At 40.1% G+C, this 23,687-nt stretch overlaps 1 protein-coding gene across 3 annotated transcripts in view; it reads right to left on the reverse strand.

The window, feature by feature from the left end:
* Window positions 1-23,687, reverse strand: part of mcf2 (MCF.2 cell line derived transforming sequence) — an 86,956-nt gene extending 63,269 nt beyond the window's left edge. For 2 of the 3 annotated variants that reach the window (XM_062963666.1, XM_062963668.1), the window contains exons 1-3: window positions 23,481-23,687; window positions 7,099-7,167; window positions 5,271-5,385 (exon numbers count right to left, since the gene is read on the reverse strand). In XM_062963666.1, the coding sequence (XP_062819736.1) occupies window positions 5,271-5,385; window positions 7,099-7,167; window positions 23,481-23,622 (326 nt within the window). In that variant the 5' untranslated portion in view covers window positions 23,623-23,687. Of the gene's footprint in view, window positions 1-5,270; window positions 5,386-7,098; window positions 7,168-23,480 lie in introns of those variants that run through there. The other variant, XM_062963670.1, reaches the window with a different exon arrangement.

Genomic DNA, 23,687 nt, shown 5'->3' on the forward strand with positions numbered 1-23,687 from the left:
CGAAGGGGACTCAGAGAGGCTTACTAATCAAATGTACATACAATATATTATTAGCATAGCACAATATAAGCATTAAATTACTATATTGTACTATATCATTATATGGTAATATTATTAGTAATATTACATTTAATATATAATAGTTGATAATACAGATAGTTGAAAATACAAGATAGCATTGTGCCCTTGTTAACTGACAAAATTGTCCAGAGAGGAACAGAAACTCCAGAATGGAAATATGCCCATAATTTCTCCTCTACCTGTTGAATCCCAGAGCAGGAACATCTCTATACTTAACCACCACACCAGTCCAATAAATCAGCAAGAAGCTCAATGAAGAATATATAAAAGACAAAGCAATTAAAATGGTAAAAACAGTTTAGTCCAAAAATGTGAAATAGTTGATTAACTCCAGGGTACAAAGGCAGAATACAAAATCTAAGGATGCAAAATATCCAGATAAACAAACCAGCATGAAATCCAATTCACAGAATTCCAGACTAGTCCTTTGAACTTGGAAAACAATAACTTGGCTAAGTTGAAACATAACACTAGAAATTCTCTTGGCAAAGGCTTGATGGAAGGTGTTCTTCAAACTCCAACATTGCTCAGACTGATCTAAAATCTTTTCCTCATCTATATATATAAAAGAGTGATGGCATCAGGGCAGCGGACAAAACAACAAAACTACAGGCCCCTCAACCTCGAAATTTGACAACACAACCCATCATTCACGGCTCTAGGTTGATACAACAAAAGGAAAGAAAAATAAAGTCCTAATTACAGGGAGAGGAATAATAGTTTTTATTCAATTGCTGCCAGTTTGAAGGCTAAGCTCTGCCCACTTTGTCTCCTAGCAACCGACTCAGCCCAGGGGAATGGCACAGTTAGGCCTCACTTAGGCCTCTTCCACAGATTATCAGATTTGAACTGGATTATATGGCAGTGTAGACTCAAGGCCCTTCCACACAGCTATATAACCCATTTAGAATCTTATATTATCTGCTTTGAACTGGATTATCTTGACTCCACGCTGCCATATAATCCACTTCAGTGTGCATACTAAACATAAAGACAACCATATAACAGACATTCAATACCACCACTACCTCAACAATTTCTCACCAACACCACCAGACAATGCCACAACAACGCGTGGCCGGGCACATAGACCTTCAAGAAATCATTTTGTTTATCTTTACAACTAGATAAGGGTCTCTTTGCTAACAAGCGCAATGACCTTCAATGTGCTTGAGAACTTGCCCAAAGTTTATGGAAGTTCTGCCTCCTATCTCCTGGCTCATTAACCTCTCCACCTGGCAATTCATCTTCAGAACTTGCTTTTCTAGGGAAAGGCTGCTCTGTGAACGTGACTTTCAGAAACTACAGGAGAAATTCAACACTCTTTTCAGGACTTAAAAACTTAGGCTCAGCAAGACCATCATCCACAGGCCCAGCAAGGCCATCATTCCCAGTAACATCAGATACAATCATTGGCTGAATTACAACACTACCTTTGCAAAGGGTCCGTGGCGCCAATGCAAAGAACTATTCACAGCTATTTTTGTCAATATTTGCCTCGACACAGGAATAATTTCCCCAAGATCCAGTTAAACTCGACTATGGAATACAGTTCTAAGCTATATATTTTTGTCTTTGATACAGTTGAGTCAGTAATTAAATCACAATTATTTTGCCCGTTCATTCGCTTTCCCTTTTTCCTCCAAGTAACTTGGGCTCGCTCAACTTCCCGGCAAGCATCGTGTTTCCGCTGTAAACACAGGTGGGTTTAAACAAGGCACTGTTTCCTTTCAATGATTAGCCCAGAGAGCAAACACATTTGCAAATGAAATTAAGAAGCAAAATGTACACTTCTCGTTTGTACAGCGTGAACTTTCAAAACAAACAAACTTGTGAATCATTGAATAAGCAAACAAAAAATCTCAGCTTCCACCATCCAAAGTCCCTCACGCCCTTTATTGAGTTTTCGGAGAATATAGCAAGGGTGTTTCTCTCAGGCAAGGGAATTTCAAATATATAAAGCGATAGATACCATTGTAGTGAAGGGAAGGGCATTTGATGGGAATACGTTGCTGTGTAAACAATATTACATAGACACATACTGCCTTAAAAAACTACAACTACAAATGACTACAGTCAGTCCTCCACATTTGCTCCAGTTATAGGCACAGGATGCTGGCTTGTATGCAACCTAACTAGTTATGCAACCCAAAAGCATGAATTTCAAATGTGTGTCCTTTGTTTAATCTCTGTTTTGTGTATTTTAATACGTATTTTATAGAAATTGGTTTGTGGTATTTTTTTTTAATGTTTATGTGTTTTAATTATTCTGTAACCTGCCTCGAACCATGAGAAGAGGCAAGTAAAAAATAAAATAATAAAATAATAAATAATAATAAAATAAATAATAAAATAAAATAAAATAAAATTATCATCATCATCATCGTCGTTGTTGTTGTAAGCACCAAAAAGTAACTTTTCCAAGCTCTGCTGTTTTGTAATCCTTTGTCCATAGAAACTCCAAGAACAGAATCAAGATGGGTTTCTGTACCTCTGCTAATACTACTACTACTGTACCACTACAAAATCAATAAGGGTTTCTGTACTACTACTACTGCACTACTAAGGAATCAATAGGGGTATCTGTACTACTACTTCTGCTGCTACTACTACTACTACTAGTACTGTACTATTAAAGAATCAATCGGGATTTCTGTACTGCTGCTACTAGTAGTAGTAGTAATGTACTACTAAAGAATCAATAGGGGTTTCTTTACTACTGCTACTATTAGTACTAGTACTACTGCATTGCTAAAAATCAATAGGGATTTCTGTACTACTGCTGCTACTAGTAGTATCACTGTAGTAATACAGAATCAATAGGGATTTTGGTGCTATTGCTAGTAGTAATAGTACTGTACTACTAAAGTATCTATTGGGGTTTCTGTACTACCACTGTTGCTGCTACTACTACTCTACTAATAAAGAAACAATAGGGGTTTTTGTACTACTACTGTACTACTAAAGAATCAATAGGGGTTTCCATACTACTATTACTACTACAAACCAATAATAACAATAATAACCCCTTTTCTCCAATATTAAAACTCAGCACAGCATACAAAACTCAAAGAGTGCATCACTTTCACTACCATGGGAGTTGTAGTTTAGTGAGGTGCCAGCACTCTTTGCCGAGAAGACCAATGACCTTGTCAAACTATAATGTCCAAGACTCCATAGCATTAAGCCATGGCAGTTCAAGAGATGTCAAACTGCATTCATATCTCCTTTGGGGAGATAGGGTGGGTTATAAATAGATGATGATGATGATGATGATGATGATGATGATGATGATGATGATGATGATGATTATTATTATTATTATTATTACAGTGTAGATGCATCCAGAGTGAAAGCACTGGCAAATTCAAAAACAAAAATGCAGAACAAATATATTAAAATACTATTACATTCTCCACAGAAATTCAAACTACCATATATACTTGAGTATAAGTCGGCCCGAATATAAGCCAAGGCACCTAATTTTATCACAAAAAAACTGGGAAAACATTGCCTCCGGTATAAGTCGAGATACCAATAAAATTACATTAATTGAGGCATCAGTAGTTTGAATGTTTTTGAATCTTTGCATCAAACTGTAATTTAAGATATGACTGTTCAACTCTGATTAAATCATTATTTGTATCTTCTTCAATGTAAATGTGCTTATGTATCCTTTTAATAATAATAGAGTGAAATAATAAATGTAATCATAATAATAATAATAAATTCAGTAAAATAATAAATGTGATAATAAATAGAGTAAAATAATAAATGTATTATTAATAATAAAAATAGAGTAAAATAAATGCAAAAGTAACAACAATAATAGAGTAAAATAATAAATGTAATAATAATAATTAATAGAATAAAATAATAAATGTAACAATGCCAATAATAATAGAGAAAAATAATAAATATACCATATATACTTGAGTATAAGCCGACCTGAATATAAGCCCACCAGTACCCTCATCCAAGTATAAGCCAAGGAGGGTTTTTTTCAGTCCTAAAAAAGGGCTGAAAAACTAGGCTTATACTCGAGTATATACAGTAATGGCAATGTGTCCATCAAATTATAATGCAAGGCAAGCTAGACTGAAACGCTCTCCTTGCCATAAGTTCTAACTATGGATAAGAGCAGGGGTCCTCAAACTTTTAAAGCAGAGGGCCGGTCCACAATCCTTCAGACTGTTGACGGGCCAAATTATCATTTGAAAAAAAAATACAAACAAATTCCTATGCACACTGCATATGCCTTATTTGTAGTGCAATGCAACAATAACAATGAAAGAACAATACAATATTTAAAAATGAAAACAATTTTAACCAACATAAACCTATCAGGATTTCAATGGAAAGTGTGGGCCTGCTTCTGGCCAATGAGATAGTCAAGTGAATTAGGATTGTTGTTGTTGTTGTGTGCCTTCAAGTCATTTCAGACTTTGGCCGAGCCTAAGTCTAAAATTATTTATTTATTTATTTACTACCTTTATTTACTACATTTATATCCCACTCTTCTCACCCCAAAGGGGACTCAGAGCAGCTGTATGTACAAACAATATATTATTATCATAGCACAATATTAGCATTATATATTACTACTAGCTGTGCCCGGCCACGCGTTGCTGTGGCTAGGACTTAATTTTTCTTTTCTTTTTGTTGTATGAACATAGAGGCATGGATGAGAGGTTGTGCTGTCAATTTTCAAGGTTGTGGGGCATTTCGTTTAGTTGTTTTGTCCAGTGCCGTGATTCCATTACCCTTTTATATATATAGATATTGAACGATACCACTATACTGTAATATTATATGTAATATATAACATATAATTAATATTATTATATGGTATTATTATTAATATTATATTGTATAACATTATAATATTTTTATCAATATTATATGTATACACAATATATTATATTATTAAAACTGATATAAAAATATTATATTATAAAACTGAGGGCGGGGGCCAGGTGAATGACCTAGGAGGGCCTTAGTTTGGGGACCCCTGGATAAGAGCCTAGGAAAGTTGATACAAGCCATGCCTTGTAACTATTCATTGAATGGAGCCATATCACCAGCTTTCTACACAAAGTTACTTATTTTCATGACCCATTTGGCAGAGCACTATAGTTATCTAACATCTCAATGCCCACTCAGCCTAAAACCTAAGGCAAGAACTGTACCTAGGGATCCGAGTTAAGTACGTCAACACTTTAGTCACAGCTTCCTCGGGCATCTGGTTGAAAGTTGAGTTTTCAGGAAACGTTATGATCCAGCCATTGTCCTTTCCTCGCCCCCCTAAGTGGAAAAATGGAGGAGAAACAGAGGAAAATAGTAACAGAGCAACAATGCTAAGTAGTAATTACAAGTTTGACTTGTAAGCAATAATTCACTCTTCCTTCATGAACACTATGGGGGCTTACATGGGGGCCAAGCCCAGCGATATACTATAAAATACAACAATATAAAATACATTCCAATTTCATCAAATTATTACATTAGAACTATAAAATCCATGGTGTTCCCTGCATCTATCCAGCTTGTAACTCTATCGAAAAAAAGAGAGTAGATTAGTCTGGCATGACTTGTTTTTGATCGATCCATGTTGACTATTAGTGATGACAGGCATTCATTTCTAAGTGTTTGCCGACCACTTCCTTGATGATATGATTTATTTGCACTCTTAGCACTTTGGCCTAGATTCTTTGAACCTTATTCATGCTTTTAACATTTTATCTTGTATGTGGTTTTTATGACTTGTTTTTATGGTTTGATTATTGGTTTTATTGGTTTCTTGTCTTGTTTTTATTGTTCTATTCGGGCTTGGCCCCATGTAATCCGCTCCGAGTCCCTTCGGGGAGATGGGGCGGGGTATAAGAATAAAATTATTATTATTATTATTATTATTATTATTATTTTATTGTATGACACAACAAACAAGATAGATATGCTGGATTTCGTTTCACAAAATCACAAGTCGAACACTTCCCAAGCGTCTAGGACTGTGTGATGTATTTTCGGATGATGCACGCAGATCCCAGTAAGGTGGCCTTTTGCAGTTGGCAGATCGTAATTTTGTCAATGTCTATTGTTTCCAAATGCCGGCTGAGATCTTTTGGCACGGCACCCAGTGTGCCCATCACCACTGGGACCACCTGCACTGGTTTCTGCCAGAGTCTTTGAAGTTCAATCTTGAGGTCCTGATAGCGGCTGAGTTTTTCCTGTTGTTTTTCTTCAATGCGACTGTCACCTGGGATGGCAACATCAATGATCCAAATTATTTTATTATTATTATTATTATTATTATTATTATTATTATTATTATTATCTTAAGAAGGTGATATCTAGGTCCTAGGAATCTCTAGGTCCTTCAGCACAAGTCTATACTATGCTGGATGGGCTCATATGTAATTTAATAGCACATACAAAGATCAGGCACATCTCTCACTGCTTTTCATTTTTGGTGAGTAGGAAGGAATGTAACAGGGCTGGGCTGTGGCGCAGCTGGCTAGTAACCAGCTGCAATAAATCACTACTGACCGAGAGGTCATGAGTTCGAAGCCCGGGTCGGGTTAAGCCCCTGACCATTAAATAGCCCAGCTTGCTGTGTTACCTACGCAGCCCGAAAGACAGTTGCATCTGTCAAGTAGGAAATTTAGGTACGCTTTATGCGGGAGGCTAATTTAACTAATTTACAACACCATAAAACTGATAGCAACATGCCGGAAAAGGAATGAGGAAGTACAGCCACTAGTGGACGGTGAAGCAACAGCTCCCCCTGTGGCCGGAATCATGAAGCCAGAATGTTAAATGCCTCTGTGTCTGTCTATACTGTATGTTGTTTGTCTGATGGCATTGAATGTTTGCCATATATCGGGGTGAGAAAGAAGGGCGGAATATAAATACTGTAAATAAATAAATAAATTCTTTCCACTTCCAAACTCCAATTTTCTTTCTTTAAAATAAATATACTATGAGACAAAGAGAACAAACACACATGACGGTACTCACCAGAGAGGAAAGCAAACTGTTTCATCAAGTCATCAACAATGTCTCTTGCCCGGGTTGGAAGTGCCGATGCTGGGAAAGAAAGCAACATAAAATGGCATAAGTGAGCCACGTGTTTTTTTGGTCTGAGAACTCCTTGCCTAACAAAACTCTACAAAAAAGTAACTGGGTCACCATAACTCAACATACACATACAAGATCCTACCTATAGGATGGAACATCTAGCGCAGGAATGTCAAACTCATTTACAAAAAAGGCCACATCAATCGTATAGTTGTAATTATAAGACTGTATAAATGTAACAGTGTTGCCCAGGCATTGAAATCCTTGCAAGCCACATAAAATGATGTAGTGGGCTGTATTCGGCTCGCGGGTCTTGCATTTAAACGTGTGTTCTAGATTATAGAAAAAGGTACCTTTTTGCACTGTCATTAAATACAAATGCAAAGACTTTCTATTTCTTCTATATACAGAAACTAGGGCTAGCACAGTGGGTTAAACCACTAGCTATAGAAAATCCTGCCGACTGGAAGATTGGCAGTTCAAACCCAGGTTGGAGTGAACTCTTGCCATCAGCCCAGCTTCTGCTCACCTAGCAGTTCGAAAACAACCATGTAAGTAGATAAATAGGTATTGTTTTGGTGGGGAGGTAAAAAGCACCCTGAAAAACTTGCCGGTAAAATCCAGCCAGGAAGGTGTCCATGGACGACAGACTCCTCAGTGTGGAAAATGAAACAACAGCACCTCCCCATGGTCAAGTTGAGCACAGCCAGAAACTGGAGAGGAAAAGAAGGAAACCTTGCCTCTGTTTAATGTACTATCTGTTTTTGTCAATTGTATAACGGCATTGAATGTTTGCCATATATGTACTGTTAGTGTGTTTTATTGTTATAGAGTGAAATGTTACATCAATTGTATGCTGTTGGATTGTACATCCAAGCTTGTACATCCAAGATTGTACAAGCAAGCTTTCCGGCAGCACAACAGTTAATTACATGCCAGCCCTGATTGATAGCTTGCAGGGCCAATGGGTCAAGACTTCCGTTTTCAACTGCTGGACGGAACATTCGTCATGAACTGTGGAATGTGGGATGTGCCTGTGAGCACTGATTAGAGACTTGGCTTGGTGAACAATGAAAGGAATGGGCTGAATACTTTTTCAATATAATTCCAGTGAGTTTTGCCTTTGTAGCAGGATTAGCGACAAGTGGGGACCTTTTTATTTATTATTATTGCATGCATCCCTTATAGAAGTTAATTTTAAAGTGTGATGGGGCTGGGCTGTGGTGCAGCTGGCTAGTAACCAGCTGCAATAAATCACTACTGACCGAGAGGTCATGAGTTCGAAGCCCGGGTCGGGTTAAGCCTCCGACCATTAATAGCCCCGGCTTGCTGTTGACCTATGCAGCCCCGAAAGACAGTTGCACTTGTCAATTAGGGAAATTTAGGGACGCTTTATGCTGGAGGCTAATTTACAACACCATAAAACTGCCAGCAAAACACGAGGAAAGGAATGAGGAAGTACAGCCACTACTGGACGGTGAAGCAACAGCTCCCCCTGTGGCTGGAATCGTGAAGCTGGAAAAATGTTAAAAATGCCTCTGAGTCTGTCTAATGTATGCTGTTTGTCTGTTGGCATTGAATGTTTGCCATATATGTGTTCATTGTAATCCGCCCTGAGTCCCCTTCGGGTGAGAAGGGCGGAATATAAATACTGTATATAAATACTGTAAATAATAAACAAACGTGCCATGCTTTTCCCTTGCTGGGCAACATGTGTCTGGAGAGTGATAGTGTTTGGAGTTGTATATAGTCTTGTAAATAAAGCCTAGTACCGCTGGGATCAGCAGTAAATCTACGACTGAGGTTTCGTTTGTCAGTGCTACTTTTGCCAGCTACTTAAGTATGATTGATGAGAGAAGGTCATCAACAAGTCAGGGCGACGGTAGTATCTCATTTCTCCACATGGCTCCTGATCCTGCCCTCCACGCCCTGACATGTACCTATAATTTGCTCTGAATTCCCTCGGGGAGATAGAGCAGAAAATAAATAATTTTATTATTATTATTATTATTATTATTATTATTATTATTATTATTATTATTTTCATTAACAGTCAAGAACCTTTTTCCAGGCTAGCTAATGCCTAAATAAATAAATAAATAAATAAATAAATAAATAAATAATAATAATAAAGCTTTATTTATACCCCACCACCATCTCCCCAACGGGGACTCGGGGCGGCTTACATGGGGCCATGCCCAGAACAATACAATATAACAAAATATAAAACAACACATCATAACACAATTAAACAATACAATAAATAATAATATACATATTACAGCACAAAATCAGAAAAGCAATAAAAAAAATAAATGCCAAGAATATCTAAAAGTAGCATACTAAGCAGGGTCAACCCTGGCTAGTATTTGGATGGGAGACCACCAATGCATCCCAGATTACATTTCAGAGAATGTAATTGTCAATATCCCTTCTGAGTATTTCTTGCCTAGGAAAATCTGATGAAGTTCATGAGATCACCCTAAGTCAACAGGTGACTTGAAAGCACATGATTTTAGGGTTGGCCACATGCTCGAATCAGAGATACAGTGCATGCGTTAGTTAATTAATGGTGTTTTAATAAGGGAGGGATGTTTTCCGCGCTGCCCGCTGGCTCTCTCTTTCCCCGTTTCCTTTCAGAAGGTGCACGCCATCTGCAAACAGCAGGCTCACAACACACACCTGTCCGGCTGACTCAAAAACTCATTACTCTCCTTGATAGGAATCAATTGCTCTTTGCAGAACACAATGCCAATTCTGTTCGGTTTATAAAAAGAACAGTTGAAAGCTTAGTCAGAGGGTTGTAATGCTGAAACCCAAAATAGCCAAAGATTCAAGGAGATGCCAGCATTTTACTTACAACCTACTTGCATATCGCCAGAGAATGATGTCTACCATAACAAGGGTCCAAATCTTGGACTATTTCTTCCTTGCATGCCTCCTTAACGCATGTACGCCTGCCTGCCTGCAACACCTCTCCTCTAGAGTAGAAATAGGTAAGAAGCCTCCTTAAAGCATGCGCACCTAGAATCATAGAATAGTAGAGTTGGAAGAGACCTCATGGGCCATCCAGTCCAACCCCCTGCTAAGAAGCAGGAAATCGCATTCAAAGCACCCCCGACAGATGGCCATCCAGCCTCTGCTTAAAAGCCTCCAAAGAAGGAGCCTCCACCACGGCCCGGGGGAGAGAGTTCCACTGTCGAACAGCCCTCACAGTGAGGAAGTTCTTCCTGATGTTCAGGTGGAATTTCCTTTCTTTCCTGTAGTTTGAAGCCATTGTTCCATTGTGTCCTAGTCTGCAGGGCAGCAGAAAACAAGCTCCCTCCCTCCTCCCTATGACTTCCCTTCACGTATTTATACATGGCTCTCATGTCTCCTCTTAGCCTTGTTTTCTGCAGGCTAAACATGCCCAGTTCTTTAAGCCGCTCCTCATGGGGCTTGTTCTCCAGATCCTTAATCATTTTAGTCGCCCTCCTCTGGACGCTTTCCAGCTTGTCAACATCTCCCTTCAACTGTGGTGCCGAAAATTGGACCCAGTGTGATTCCAGGTGTGGTCTGACCAAGGCAGAATAGAATAAGGGGGAGCAGGACTTCCCTGGATCTAGACGCTCTTCCCCTATTGATGCAGGACAGAATCCCATTGGCTTTTTTTGCTGCCGCATCACATTGTTGGCTCATGTTTAACTTGTTGTCCACGAGGACTCCAAGGTCTTTTTCGCACACACTGCTGTCAAGCCAGGCATCGTCCCCCATTCTGTATCTTTGATTTCCATTTTTTCTGCCGAAGTGAAGTATCTTGCATTTGTCCCTGTTGAACTTCACTTTGTTAGTTTCGGCCAATTATCTCTCTAGTCTGTCAAGATCGTTTTGAATTCTGCTCCTGTCTTCTGGAGTGTTAGCTATCCCTCCCAGTTTGGTGTCGTCTGCAAACTTGATGATCGTGCCTTCTGACCCTTCGTCTAAGTCGTTAATAAAGATGTTGAACAGAACCGGGCCCAGGACGGAGCCCTGCATATGGCACTCCACTCGTGGCTTCTTTCCAAGATGAAGACGGCGCATTGGTGAGAATCACCCTTTGGGTTCGTTCGCTTAGCCAATTACAGATCCACCTCACCGTAGTTTTGTCTAGCCCACATTTGACTAGTTTGTTTGCCAGAAGGTCGTGGGGGACTTTGTCGAAGGCCTTACTGAAATCCAGGTACGCTACATCCACAGCATTCCCTGTATCGACCCAACTCGTAACTCTATCGAAAAAAGAGATCAGATGAGTCTGGCATGACTTGTTTTTGGTAAATCCGTGTTGACTATTAGCAATGACCGCATTTGTTTCTAAGTGTTCGCAGACCACTTCCTTAATGATCTTTTCCAGAATTTTGCCTGGTATTGATGTGAGGCTGACCGGACGGTAATTGTTTGGGTCGTTCTTTTTTCCCTTCTTGAAGATAGGGACCACATTCGCCCTCCTCCAATCTGCTGGGACTTCTCCCGTTCTCCAAGAACTCTCGAAGATAATTGCCAGTGGTTCTGAAATAACTTCCGCTAGTTCCTTCAGTACTCTTGGGTGTAGCTGATCTGGCCCTGGGGACTTGAATTCGTTTAGAGAGGCCAAGTGTTCCTGGACAACTTGTTTCCCTATTTGGGGTTGGATTTCCCCCAATCCTTCGTCCATTCCGTGTTGCTGAGGTTGAAGATGGCTTTCTTTTTCTGAGAAGACCGAGGCAAAGAAGGCATTAAGTAGTTCTTAACATGGCTCTTCCGCTGTGCTTACGGTGAGTAATTTCTGTCATATATCTCCGTATTACTCCCCTCCGAACATCTATCCTCTAGATTACCCCTTCCAAATGTCCCTGCCCATAGTGGAGTACTCCTCTGTCCCTCTCACTCCGGGTTTTATCTCTGTGTTCACGCGGCCTGCCCTTGCTTTATTGTTTTTTTGATTTCTTGATGTTATGTTTATTATTATTTATTGTATTTTAAATGGTGTTATGATATGTTGTTTCTATATTTTATTATGTTGTATTGCTCTGGGCATGGCCCCATGTTAGCCGCCCCGAGTCCCCATTGGGGAGATGGTGGCGGGGTATAAATAAAGTTTTATTATTATTATTATTAGTTCTGCCTTTTCCCTGTCCCCTGTCGCCATCGCCCCATCTTCTCCTTGCAGAGGCCCTATCGCCTCCTTTTTCTTCCTTTTTCTACCAACGTAAGCAAAAAAGCCTTTTTGTTGTTTTTTATGTCCCTGGCAAGCCTGAGCTCATTTTGCGCTTTAGTCTTGCCTCCAACACCTCTCCTCTAGAGTAGAAATAGGTAAGAAGCCTCTTTAGAGCATGCCCACTTGCCTCCAACACCTCTCCTCTAGAGTAGAAATAGGTAAGAAGCCTCCTTAGAGCATGCCCACTTGCCTCCAACACCTCTCCTCTAGAGTAGAAATAGGTAAGAAGCCTCCTTAGAGCATGCCCACTTGCCTCCAACACCTCTCCTCTAGAGTAGAAATAGGTAAGAAGCCTCTTTAGAGCATGCCCACTTGCCTCCAACACCTCTCCTCTAGAGTAGAAATAGGTAAGAAGCCTCCTTAAATCATGCACACCTGCCTCGACGCCTCTCCTCTAGAGTAGAAATAGGTAAGAAGCCTCTTTAGAGCATGCCCACTTGCCTCCAACACCTCTCCTCTAGAGTAGAAATAGGTAAGAAGCCTCCTTAGAGCATGCCCACTTGCCTCCAACACCTCTCCTCTAGAGTAGAAATAGGTAAGAAGCCTCCTTAAATCATGCACACCTGCCTCGACGCCTCTCCTCTAGAGTAGAAATAGGTAAGAAGCCTCCTTAGAGCATGCCCACTTGCCTCCAACACCTCTCCTCTAGAGTAGAAATAGGTAAGAAGCCTCCTTAGAGCATGCCCACTTGCCTCCAACACCTCTCCTCTAGAGTAGAAATAGGTAAGAAGCCTCCTTAAATCATGCACACCTGCCTCGACGCCTCTCCTCTAGAGTAGAAATAGGTAAGAAGCCTCTTTAGAGCATGCCCACTTGCCTCCAACACCTCTCCTCTAGAGTAGAAATAGGTAAGAAGCCTCTTTAGAGCATGCCCACTTGCCTCCAACACCTCTCCTCTAGAGTAGAAATAGGTAAGAAGCCTCCTTAGAGCATGCCCACTTGCTTCCAACACCTCTCCTCTAGAGTAGAAATAGGTAAGAAGCCTCCTTAAATCATGCACACCTGCCTCGACGCCTCTCCTCTAGAGTAGAAATAGGTAAGAAGCCTCTTTAGAGCATGCCCACTTGCCTCCAACACCTCTCCTCTAGAGTAGAAATAGGTAAGAAGCCTCCTTAGAGCATGCCCACTTGCCTCCAACACCTCTCCTCTACAGTAGAAATAGGTAAGAAGCCTCCTTAGAGCATGCCCACTTGCCTCCAACACCTCTCCTCTAGAGTAGAAATGGGTAAGAAGCCTCCTTAAATCATGCACACCTGCCTCGATGCCTCTCCTCTAGAGTAGAAATAGGTAAGAAGCCTCTTTAGAGCATGCCCACTTGCCTCCAACACCTCTCCTCTAGAGTAGAAATAGGTAAGAAGCCTCTTTAGAGCATGCCCACTTGCCTCCAACACCTCTCCTCTAGAGTAGAAATAGGTAAGAAGCCTCCTTAGAGCATGCCCACTTGCTTCCAACACCTCTCCTCTAGAGTAGAAATAGGTAAGAAGCCTCCTTAAATCATGCACACCTGCCTCGACGCCTCTCCTCTAGAGTAGAAATAGGTAAGAAGCCTCTTTAGAGCATGCCCACTTGCCTCCAACACCTCTCCTCTAGAGTAGAAATAGGTAAGAAGCCTCCTTAGAGCATGCCCACTTGCCTCCAACACCTCTCCTCTACAGTAGAAATAGGTAAGAAGCCTCCTTAGAGCATGCCCACTTGCCTCCAACACCTCTCCTCTAGAGTAGAAATGGGTAAGAAGCCTCCTTAAATCATGCACACCTGCCTCGATGCCTCTCCTCTAGAGTAGAAATAGGTAAGAAGCCTCTTTAGAGCATGCCCACTTGCCTCCAACACCTCTCCTCTAGAGTAGAAACAGCTTAAATGCCTAAAAAGATAGGCATTTTCTATTTGGCCGCCATAATGAGCCGGATAGAAAACAAATATTTCGGCACCCGAGAGCAAAAACATTTATCTGCCCTCCCAAATTCGAGAGAGATCCTGAAAAATGGATCAGGACACCAAAACGGATTGGGCTTTACCCAGAATGCACAAGCCTAACGTAAAATATATAATATATTGTATATACATATAATATTGATAATAATATTATAATGTAATACAATATTATACTAATAACACAATATAATAATATTAATTATATATTATATATTAAACGTAGTATTACTAATAATATTACCATATGATATAGTACAATATAGGAATTTAATGCTTATATTGTTCTGTGCTAATGATATATTGTATGTACATTTGATTTGTAAGCCGCTCTGAGTCCCCTTTCGGGGTGAGAAGAGCGGGATATAAATGTAGTAAATAAACAATGTTTTCCATTAGAAAAAAGTGTGTAATATTACTCTGCAAAAAGATTCAAAAGCGATTAGGATGATCAGTCATTGTCCTTAAAGCATCCTCAGTTCCAAAATTGGAGTCTGGTCCCCAAACAGCAAAGAGTTATCTGCTATTAAAGCTTTATTACATTTGTAGCTTTGGGCTGCAAACCATGATCTGTAATTATATCTCCCCAATTCCACTAATTCTCTCACGGCTTTCTTCCCTTCGCCTGAAGGAGTCAATTCTTAATTACAGTGAGTCAAACTGGATTTCCATTAGTGGCAACGATGAGCTGAGACTTCTGGTTTAAAAGGCATTTAGCGTGGGCAAAAACAGGCTACAAGGAATGAGAGACTGTACTGGCCATAACTATGGAGAGGGAGAAAAATATCGCATCTACACTGTAAAATTAATGCAATTTGAGACCATTTTAACTTCCATGGTTCCATAGTATTTATTTATTTATATCATTTTTACCCCGCCTTTCTCCCCGCGAGGACTCAAGGCGGCTTACAATAAATAGGCAAAAATTCAATGCCTAAAAACAGTGTACAAAACAGCAATTCATATAAAAGCAGATACAGTAGAGTCTCACTTATCCAAGATTCGCTTATCCAAGTTTATGGATTATCAAAGCCATTTTTGTAGTCAATGTTTTCAATATATCGTGATATTTTGATGCTAAATTCGTAAATATTTATTCATTTATTTATTTACAGTATTTATATTCCGCCCTTCTTTCTCACCCCGAAGGGAACTCAGGGCGGATTACAATGAACACATATATGGCAAACATTCAATGCCAACAGACAAACAACATACAGTATAGTATAGACAGACACAGAGGCATTTAACATTTTTCCAGCTTCACGATTCCGGCCACAGGGAGAGCTGTTGCTTCACCGTCCACTAGTGGCTGTACTTCCTCATTCCTTTCCTCGTGTTTTGCTGGCAGTTTTACGGTGTTGTAAATTACTTAAATTAGCCTCCCTTATAAAACGTACCTAAATTTCCCTACTTGACAGATGCAACTGTCTTTTGGGGCTGCATAGGTCAACAGCAAGCCAGGCTATTTAATGGTCGGGGCTTAACCTGACCCGGGCTTCGAACTCATGACCTCTCGGTCAGTAGTGATTTATTGCAGCTGGTTACTAGCCAGCTGCGCCACAGCCCGGCCCAGTAATACAGTAATTACAACATTACTACGTATTGAACTGCTTTTTCTGTCAAATTTGTTTTGGTGCTTAATTTGTAAAATCATAACCTAATTTGATGTTTAATAGGCTTTTCCTTAATGCCTCCTTATTATCCAACATATTCGCTTATCCAAACTTCTGCCGGCCCATTTAGCTTGGATAAGTGAGACTCTACTGTAATAATAAATAGAGTAAAATAATAAATGCAATAATAATAATAATAAGATCAGCGTGAATAATAAATGTATTAATAATAAGAAGAAGAATAGAGTAAAATAAATGTAATAGTAGCAACAATAATAGAGAAAAATAATAAATGTAATAATACCAATAATAATAGAGAAAAATGATAAGGGATTAAGGAAAAGCCTATTAAACATCAAATTCAGTTATGATTTTACAAATTACGCACCAAAACATCATGTTATATAAGAAAATTGACAGAAGAAGGACCAAAATATCACGATATATTGAAAAAATAAATATATGAAAACGATGTATTTACTACAAAAATGCATTGGATAATCCAGAACGATGGATAAGTGAGACTCTACTGTAATAATAAATAGAGTAAAATAATAAATGCAATAATAATAATATCAGAGTGAAATAATAAATTTATTATTATTATTATTATTAATAATAATAGAGTAAAATAAATGTAATAGTAGCAACAACAATAATAATAATACACTATTATAATGGTATATTTATATTACATGTAATATTACTAATAATCTATATATATAAAAGAGTGATGGCATCACGGCGACCCACTAAACAACAAAACTACAGGCCCCCCAACCTCGAAATTTGACAACACAACCCATCATCCACGCCTCTAGGTTGATACAACAAAAAGAAAAGAAAAATAAAGTCCTAATTAGAGAGAGAGGAATAATTGCTTTTATCCAATTGCTGCCAGTTAGAAGGCTAAGCTCCTCCAACTTGGTTTCCTAGAAACCCAATAAAAAATAATAAAAAATACAAAAAAATAATTTAAAACACTAAAAAATTAATACAATAAAATACTATAATAACAGAAAATAACTAAAAATAATACAAGAAAATAATAAAATATAAAAAATAAAAAGATAACTTACAATAAAATTAATTAAAAAAATTACAAATAACGTCAAATAAAAATTACACAACAATTTTTAACCAATACCACCACCACTTTGCCACAGCAACGCGTGGCCGGGCACAGCTAGTATTACCATATAGTGTTATAGTACAATACAGCAATATGTAATGCTAATATTGTGCTATACGAATAATATAATATATTGTATGTACATATGACTTGTAAACCACCTTAAGTCCCCTTCGGGGTGAGAAGGGCGGGATATAAATGCTGTGAATAAATAAATAAATAAATAAATAAATAAATAATAGAAAAAAGTAATAAATGTAAAAATACCAATAATAATAGAGAAAAATAATAAATGTCCCATATATTCTCGAGTATAAGCTGACCCAAATATAAGCCAACCAGGAGCCTCACCCAAGTATAAGCCGAGTGGGGCTTTTTCAGTCTTTAAAAAAAATTGCTGAAAAACTAGGCTTATACTCAAGTATATACAGTATATATATTGCTCTGCTGTTTTTCATAGGAAAAATGCACACTCCCTCTCTTGACCTTCCAATTACACTTCAAATTATTATATTCTATCCATATTGTCCCTATTAAACACGATCACTCTAAGCATTTCAGACAAGGAGGATGCTGGTTGTTGCTGACGTGACGTGACACTTTGTTGGGACTTCATTTGACCTGCTTTGCTCTGTCTTAAAAGCATCCCAACCCTTTTGGGAGATACTTGTCCTATATTCCGAATGCTTTGAAACAACATCCGAGGCATCTATATTTAATGGGATGCCCGTGTGTGTGAGAGTTTGGCGTAAGAGTATTTGCAAAGAAGGGAGAGCCAAGGAGACAAAACAGAGCGTAAATTCACAATCTGCTCCGTGGGAGGAGGATCCGAGAGGTGGGAACAGAAGGGATGGTACGGCAGCAGTTTACAAGGGGTTGCATTTCTATAGGAGGCCATCCAATTTTGGATTTACGGCACTCAGGTTGGCAGGATGGGTTTGCAAAGGGAGGCTTTTTTGAATGACACACTGCAGAATTCTGAAGCCAGTGCACTGGGAATTTTTAGTTCAGCAAAAAGGCCTCCTGGCTCCTTTTTCTGCGATTAAAACAGAAAAATTCAAACTTTCAAAGAACAGCAGTTTACAAGACCTGTGTTATCGCAAAGTAATGGCTATAAAAGTTCTTGGGAACCCAGCAAAGAATTAGAATAATGAAATCAATGATTCCGCAAAATCTGGTCATCCAGGTGTTTTGGACTCCAAGTCCCAGCATCCTTGACCACTTTGACTAATGGTCAGTGCCCAGAATCTCCGACCAGTAGCTGAAGTGTCTAAGGATGTCTCTTCCAACTCTATTATTATTATTATTATTATTATTATTATTATCATCATCATCATCATGACTGGATAGTCATCTGTCAGGGATACTTTGTGAATTTCCCACATGGCAGGGGGGTGGACTAGATGGCCCATGTGGTCTCTTCCAACTCTTATTATTATTATTATTATTATTATTATTATTATTATTATTATTATTATTATTATTATGCCTGGATTATTATTATTATTATTATGCCTGGATAGTCATCTGTCAGGAATACTTTGTGAATTTCCTGCATGGCAGGGGGTTGGACTAGATTGCCCATGTGGTCTCTTCCAACTCCATTATTATTATGACTGGATAGTCATCTGTCAGGGATACTTTGATTGTGAATTTCCTGTATGGCAGGGGGTTGGACTAGATGGCCTATGTGGTCTCTTCCAACTCTATCATCATTATTATTATTATTATTATTATTATTATTAATTGATAGTCATCTGTCAGGAATACTTTGTGAATTTCCCGCATGGCAGGGGGTTGGACTAGATGGCCCATGTGGTCTCTTCCAACTCTATTATTATTATTATTATTGTTATTATTATTATCATTATCATCATCATCATCATGACTGGATAGTCATCTGTCAGGGATACTTTGATTGTGAATTTCCTGCATGGCAGGGGGTTGGACTAGATGGTCCATATGGTCTCTTTGAACTCCATTATTATTATTATTATTATTATTACTATTATTACTATTATTATTATGACTGGATAGTCATCTGTCAGGGATACTTTGTGATTTTCCCACATAGCAGGGGATTGGACTAGATGGCCCATGTGGTCTCTTCCAACTCTATTATTGTTATTATTATTATTATTATTATTATTATTATTATTATTATTATGACTGGATAGTCATCTGTCAGGGATACTTTGAGTGTGAATTTCCTGCATGGCAGGAGGGTGGACTAGATGGCCCATGTGGTCTCTTCTAACTCCATTATTATTATTATTATTATGACTGGATAGTCATCTGTCAGAGATACTTTGATTGTGAATTTCCCGCATGGCAGGGGGTTGGACTAGATGGTCCATATGGTATCTTCCAACTTTATTATTATTATTATTATTATTATTATTATTATGACTGGATAGTCATCTGTCAGGGATACTTTGTGATTTTCCCACATGGCAGGGGATTGGACTAGATTGCCCATGTGGTCTCTTCCAACTCCATTATTATTATTATTATTATTATTATTATTATTATTATTATTATTATTATGATGATGACTGGATAGTCATCTGTCAGGGATAATTTGATTGTGAATGTCCCGCACGGCAGGGGGTTGGACTAAATGGCCCATGTGGTCTCTTTCAACTCTACGATTCTATGATTGTAACCTGCTCTGAACAAGTTGAAAAGACACAATAAAGTATCATCAACAATCCAGGATCACATTCTGCCCAGTCAGATTATTATAGATTCGAATTCGGGGAGCGAATTCAGGGAGTGAGCACCCACCGTTAGCCACAGCTTCTGCCAACCTAGCAGTTCGAAAACATGCCAATGTGAGTAGATCAATAGGTACCGCTGTGGCAGGAAGGTAACGGCACTCCATGCAGTCATGCCTATTGCCGCAGGAACTTGGAGGTGTCTACGGACAACGCCGGCTCTTCGGCTTAGAAATGGAGATGAGCACCAAATAAATAGAAGAGCACCTGATGAACCAACCTGGACACAGCATATTATCTGAGAACACTGAAATGCTAGACCACTCTCACAACCACCATGTCGGACTACACAGAGATGTCACTGAAATCCACAAGCAGATGGACAATTTCAATGGAAAGGAAGAAACCATGAACATGAACAAAAACTGGCTACCAGTATTAAAAAGCCCTGAAATCAGGACAGTAAATAAAGAACAACACTCAGAAGACAGTGGAATTCCAGAGATGAAACAATCAGGGCCAGCTAACACCTCCCAACAAAGGTTCAGGAAAGAAGTAGCCAGACTTTATTCACACCTGCCTCAAACCGACAAGATTTCTTTCTCCCACCCTGGACTTTCCACAGATATATAAACTCCACTTGCCTAGTTTCCAACACACCTCAAAACCTCCGAGGATAGCTGCCATAGATGTGGGTGAAACATCAGGAGAGAATGCTTCTGGAACATGGCCATGCAGCTGTGAAAACTCACAGCAACCCAGCATGGTGACTCTTTCCACAGGGCTTTGTTTTGGGCATCTTTAGGTCTCAGCTTGGCAGCATGTACTCATGTCTTTGTGTTGTCGAAGGCTTTCATGGCTGGGATCACAGGGTTGTTGTATGTATGTATGGGCATGTTCCAGAAGTATTCTCTCCTGAAGTTTTGCCCACATCTATGGCAGGCATCCTCAGAGGTTGTGAGGTATGGAGAAAACTAAGCAAGGAAAGTTAATATATATCTGTGGAAAGTCCAGGATGTGAGAAGAGTTCTTTGTCAGTCGGAAGTCAGCGTGAATGTTGCAGTTAATCACCTTAATTCGCATTGGAAAGGTTTGTCTCTTGGCTAGGGGGCATCCTTTGTTCAGAGTCATTAGCTGCCCCTGGAACTCTTCTGTTTTCAGAGTGTTGCTTCTTATTTACTGTTCTGATTTGAGTTTTTTTTAATACAGTACTGGTAGCCAGATTTTGTTCATTTTCATGGTTTCCTCCTTTCTGTTGAAGTTGTCCACATGCTTGTGAATTTCTTCTCACACCCTGGACTTTCCACAGATATATATAAACCTTCCTGGCTTAGTTTCTCCATACCTCACAACCTCTGAGGATGCCTGCCATAGATGTGGGCGAAACGTCAGGAGAGAATGCTTCTGGAACATGGCCACACAGCTTGAAAGACATACAACAACCCTGATTAACTACAACATTCACACTGGCCTCCAACTGACAAGAGTTCTTCTCACACCCTGGACTTTCCACAGATATACATAAACCTTCCTGGCTTAGTTTCTCCATACCTCACAACCTCTGAGGATGCCTGCCATAGATGTGGGCGAAACGTCAGGAGAGAATGCTTCTGGAACATGGCCACACAGCTTGAAAGACATACAACAACCCTGATTAACTACAACATTCACACTGGCCTCCAACTGACAAGAGTTCTTCTCACACCCTGGACTTTCCACAGATATATATAAACCTTCCTGGCTTAGTTTCTCCATACCTCACAACCTCTGAGGATGCCTGCCATAGATGTGGGCGAAACGTCAGGAGAGAATGCTTCTGGAACATGGCCACACAGCTTGAAAGACATACAACAACCCTGATTAACTACAACATTCACACTGGCCTCCAACTGACAAGAGTTCTTCTCACACCCTGGACTTTCCACAGATATACATAAACCTTCCTGGCTTAGTTTCTCCATACCTCACAACCTCTGAGGATGCCTGCCATAGATGTGGGCGAAACGTCAGGAGAGAATGCTTCTGGAACATGGCCACACAGCTTGAAAGACATACAACAACCCTGATTAACTACAACATTCACACTGGCCTCCAACTGACAAGAGTTCTTCTCACACCCTGGACTTTCCACAGATATATATAAACCTTCCTGGCTTAGTTTCTCCATACCTCACAACCTCTGAGGATGCCTGCCATAGATGTGGGCGAAACGTCAGGAGAGAATGCTTCTGGAACATGGCCACACAGCTTGAAAGACATACAACAACCCTGATTAACTACAACATTCACACTGGCCTCCAACTGACAAGAGTTCTTCTCACACCCTGGACTTTCCACAGATATACATAAACCTTCCTGGCTTAGTTTCTCCATACCTCACAACCTCTGAGGATGCCTGCCATAGATGTGGGTGAAACGTCAGGAGAGAATGCTTCTGGAACATGGCCACACAGCTTGAAAGACATACAACAACCCTGATTAACTACAACATTCACACTGGCCTCCAACTGACAAGAGTTCTTCTCACACCCTGGACTTTCCACAGATATATATAAACCTTCCTGGCTTAGTTTCTCCATACCTCACAACCTCTGAGGATGCCTGCCATAGATGTGGGTGAAACGTCAGGAGAGAATGCTTCTGGAACATGGCCACACAGCTTGAAAGACATACAACAACCCTGATTAACTACAACATTCACACTGGCCTCCAACTGACAAGAGTTCTTCTCACACCCTGGACTTTCCACAGATATATATAAACCTTCCTGGCTTAGTTTCTCCATACCTCACAACCTCTGAGGATGCCTGCCATAGATGTGGGCGAAACGTCAGGAGAGAATGCTTCTGGAACATGGCCACACAGCTTGAAAGACATACAACAACCCTGATTAACTACAACATTCACACTGGCCTCCAACTGACAAGAGTTCTTCTCACACCCTGGACTTTCCACAGATATACATAAACCTTCCTGGCTTAGTTTCTCCATGTCTCACAACCTCTGAGGATGCCTGCCATAGATGTGGGTGAAATGTCAGGAGAGAATGCTTCTGGAACATGGCCACACAGCTTGAAAGACATACAACAACCCTGATTAACTACAACATTCACACTGGCCTCCAACTGACAAGAGTTCTTCTCTCACCCTGGACTTTCCACAGATATACATAAACCTTCCTGGCTTAGTTTCTCCATGTCTCACAACCTCTGAGGATGCCTGCCATAGATGTGGGCGAAACGTCAGGAGAGAATGCTTCTGGAACATGGCCACACAGCTTGAAAGACATACAACAACCCTGATTAACTACAACATTCACACTGGCCTCCAACTGACAAGAGTTCTTCTCTCACCCTGGACTTTCCACAGATATACATAAACCTTCCTGGCTTAGTTTCTCCATGTCTCACAACCTCTGAGGATGCCTGCCATAGATGTGGGCGAAACGTCAGGAGAGAATGCTTCTGGAACATGGCCATACAGCCCGGAAAACATACAACAACCCCACTCATGTCTTTGTTGATGGTGTCAACAAAGATAATGATGATACTACTACTACTAATAATAAGAGAACCCCCCCCCACCCACCCCAAGAAACCTTCAGCATCAGAGAAGAGTAAGGAGTAGCGGGGGGGGGGGGGGGGGGTTGCAACAGGGAAACCCAAAGGTCTCCTCCTCCTCCTGCATTGCAGTTGCCATGCCCGAAACGCACTCACCGGCGGCCAGGGATTCGGCTCGGGCTGCGGCGCGCAAAAGCCGGTAATAGAGCTCCATCTCGGCTTCGGAGATGCGAACCGGAGGGAGGCGAAGCTCACGGGAAGCCATGGCTGCCTGCTTGCCCGGGACAGGGGCTTCCATGGGCACGGGTGGCCTTTTAGTCCTGGACCCTCTTGGAGGAGCCTCTTTCCATCCTCCCCGTGGGT

This window comes from Anolis carolinensis, unplaced genomic scaffold (genome assembly GCF_035594765.1).
Source record: "Anolis carolinensis isolate JA03-04 unplaced genomic scaffold, rAnoCar3.1.pri scaffold_12, whole genome shotgun sequence".
Classification (NCBI taxonomy): domain Eukaryota; kingdom Metazoa; phylum Chordata; class Lepidosauria; order Squamata; family Dactyloidae; genus Anolis; species Anolis carolinensis.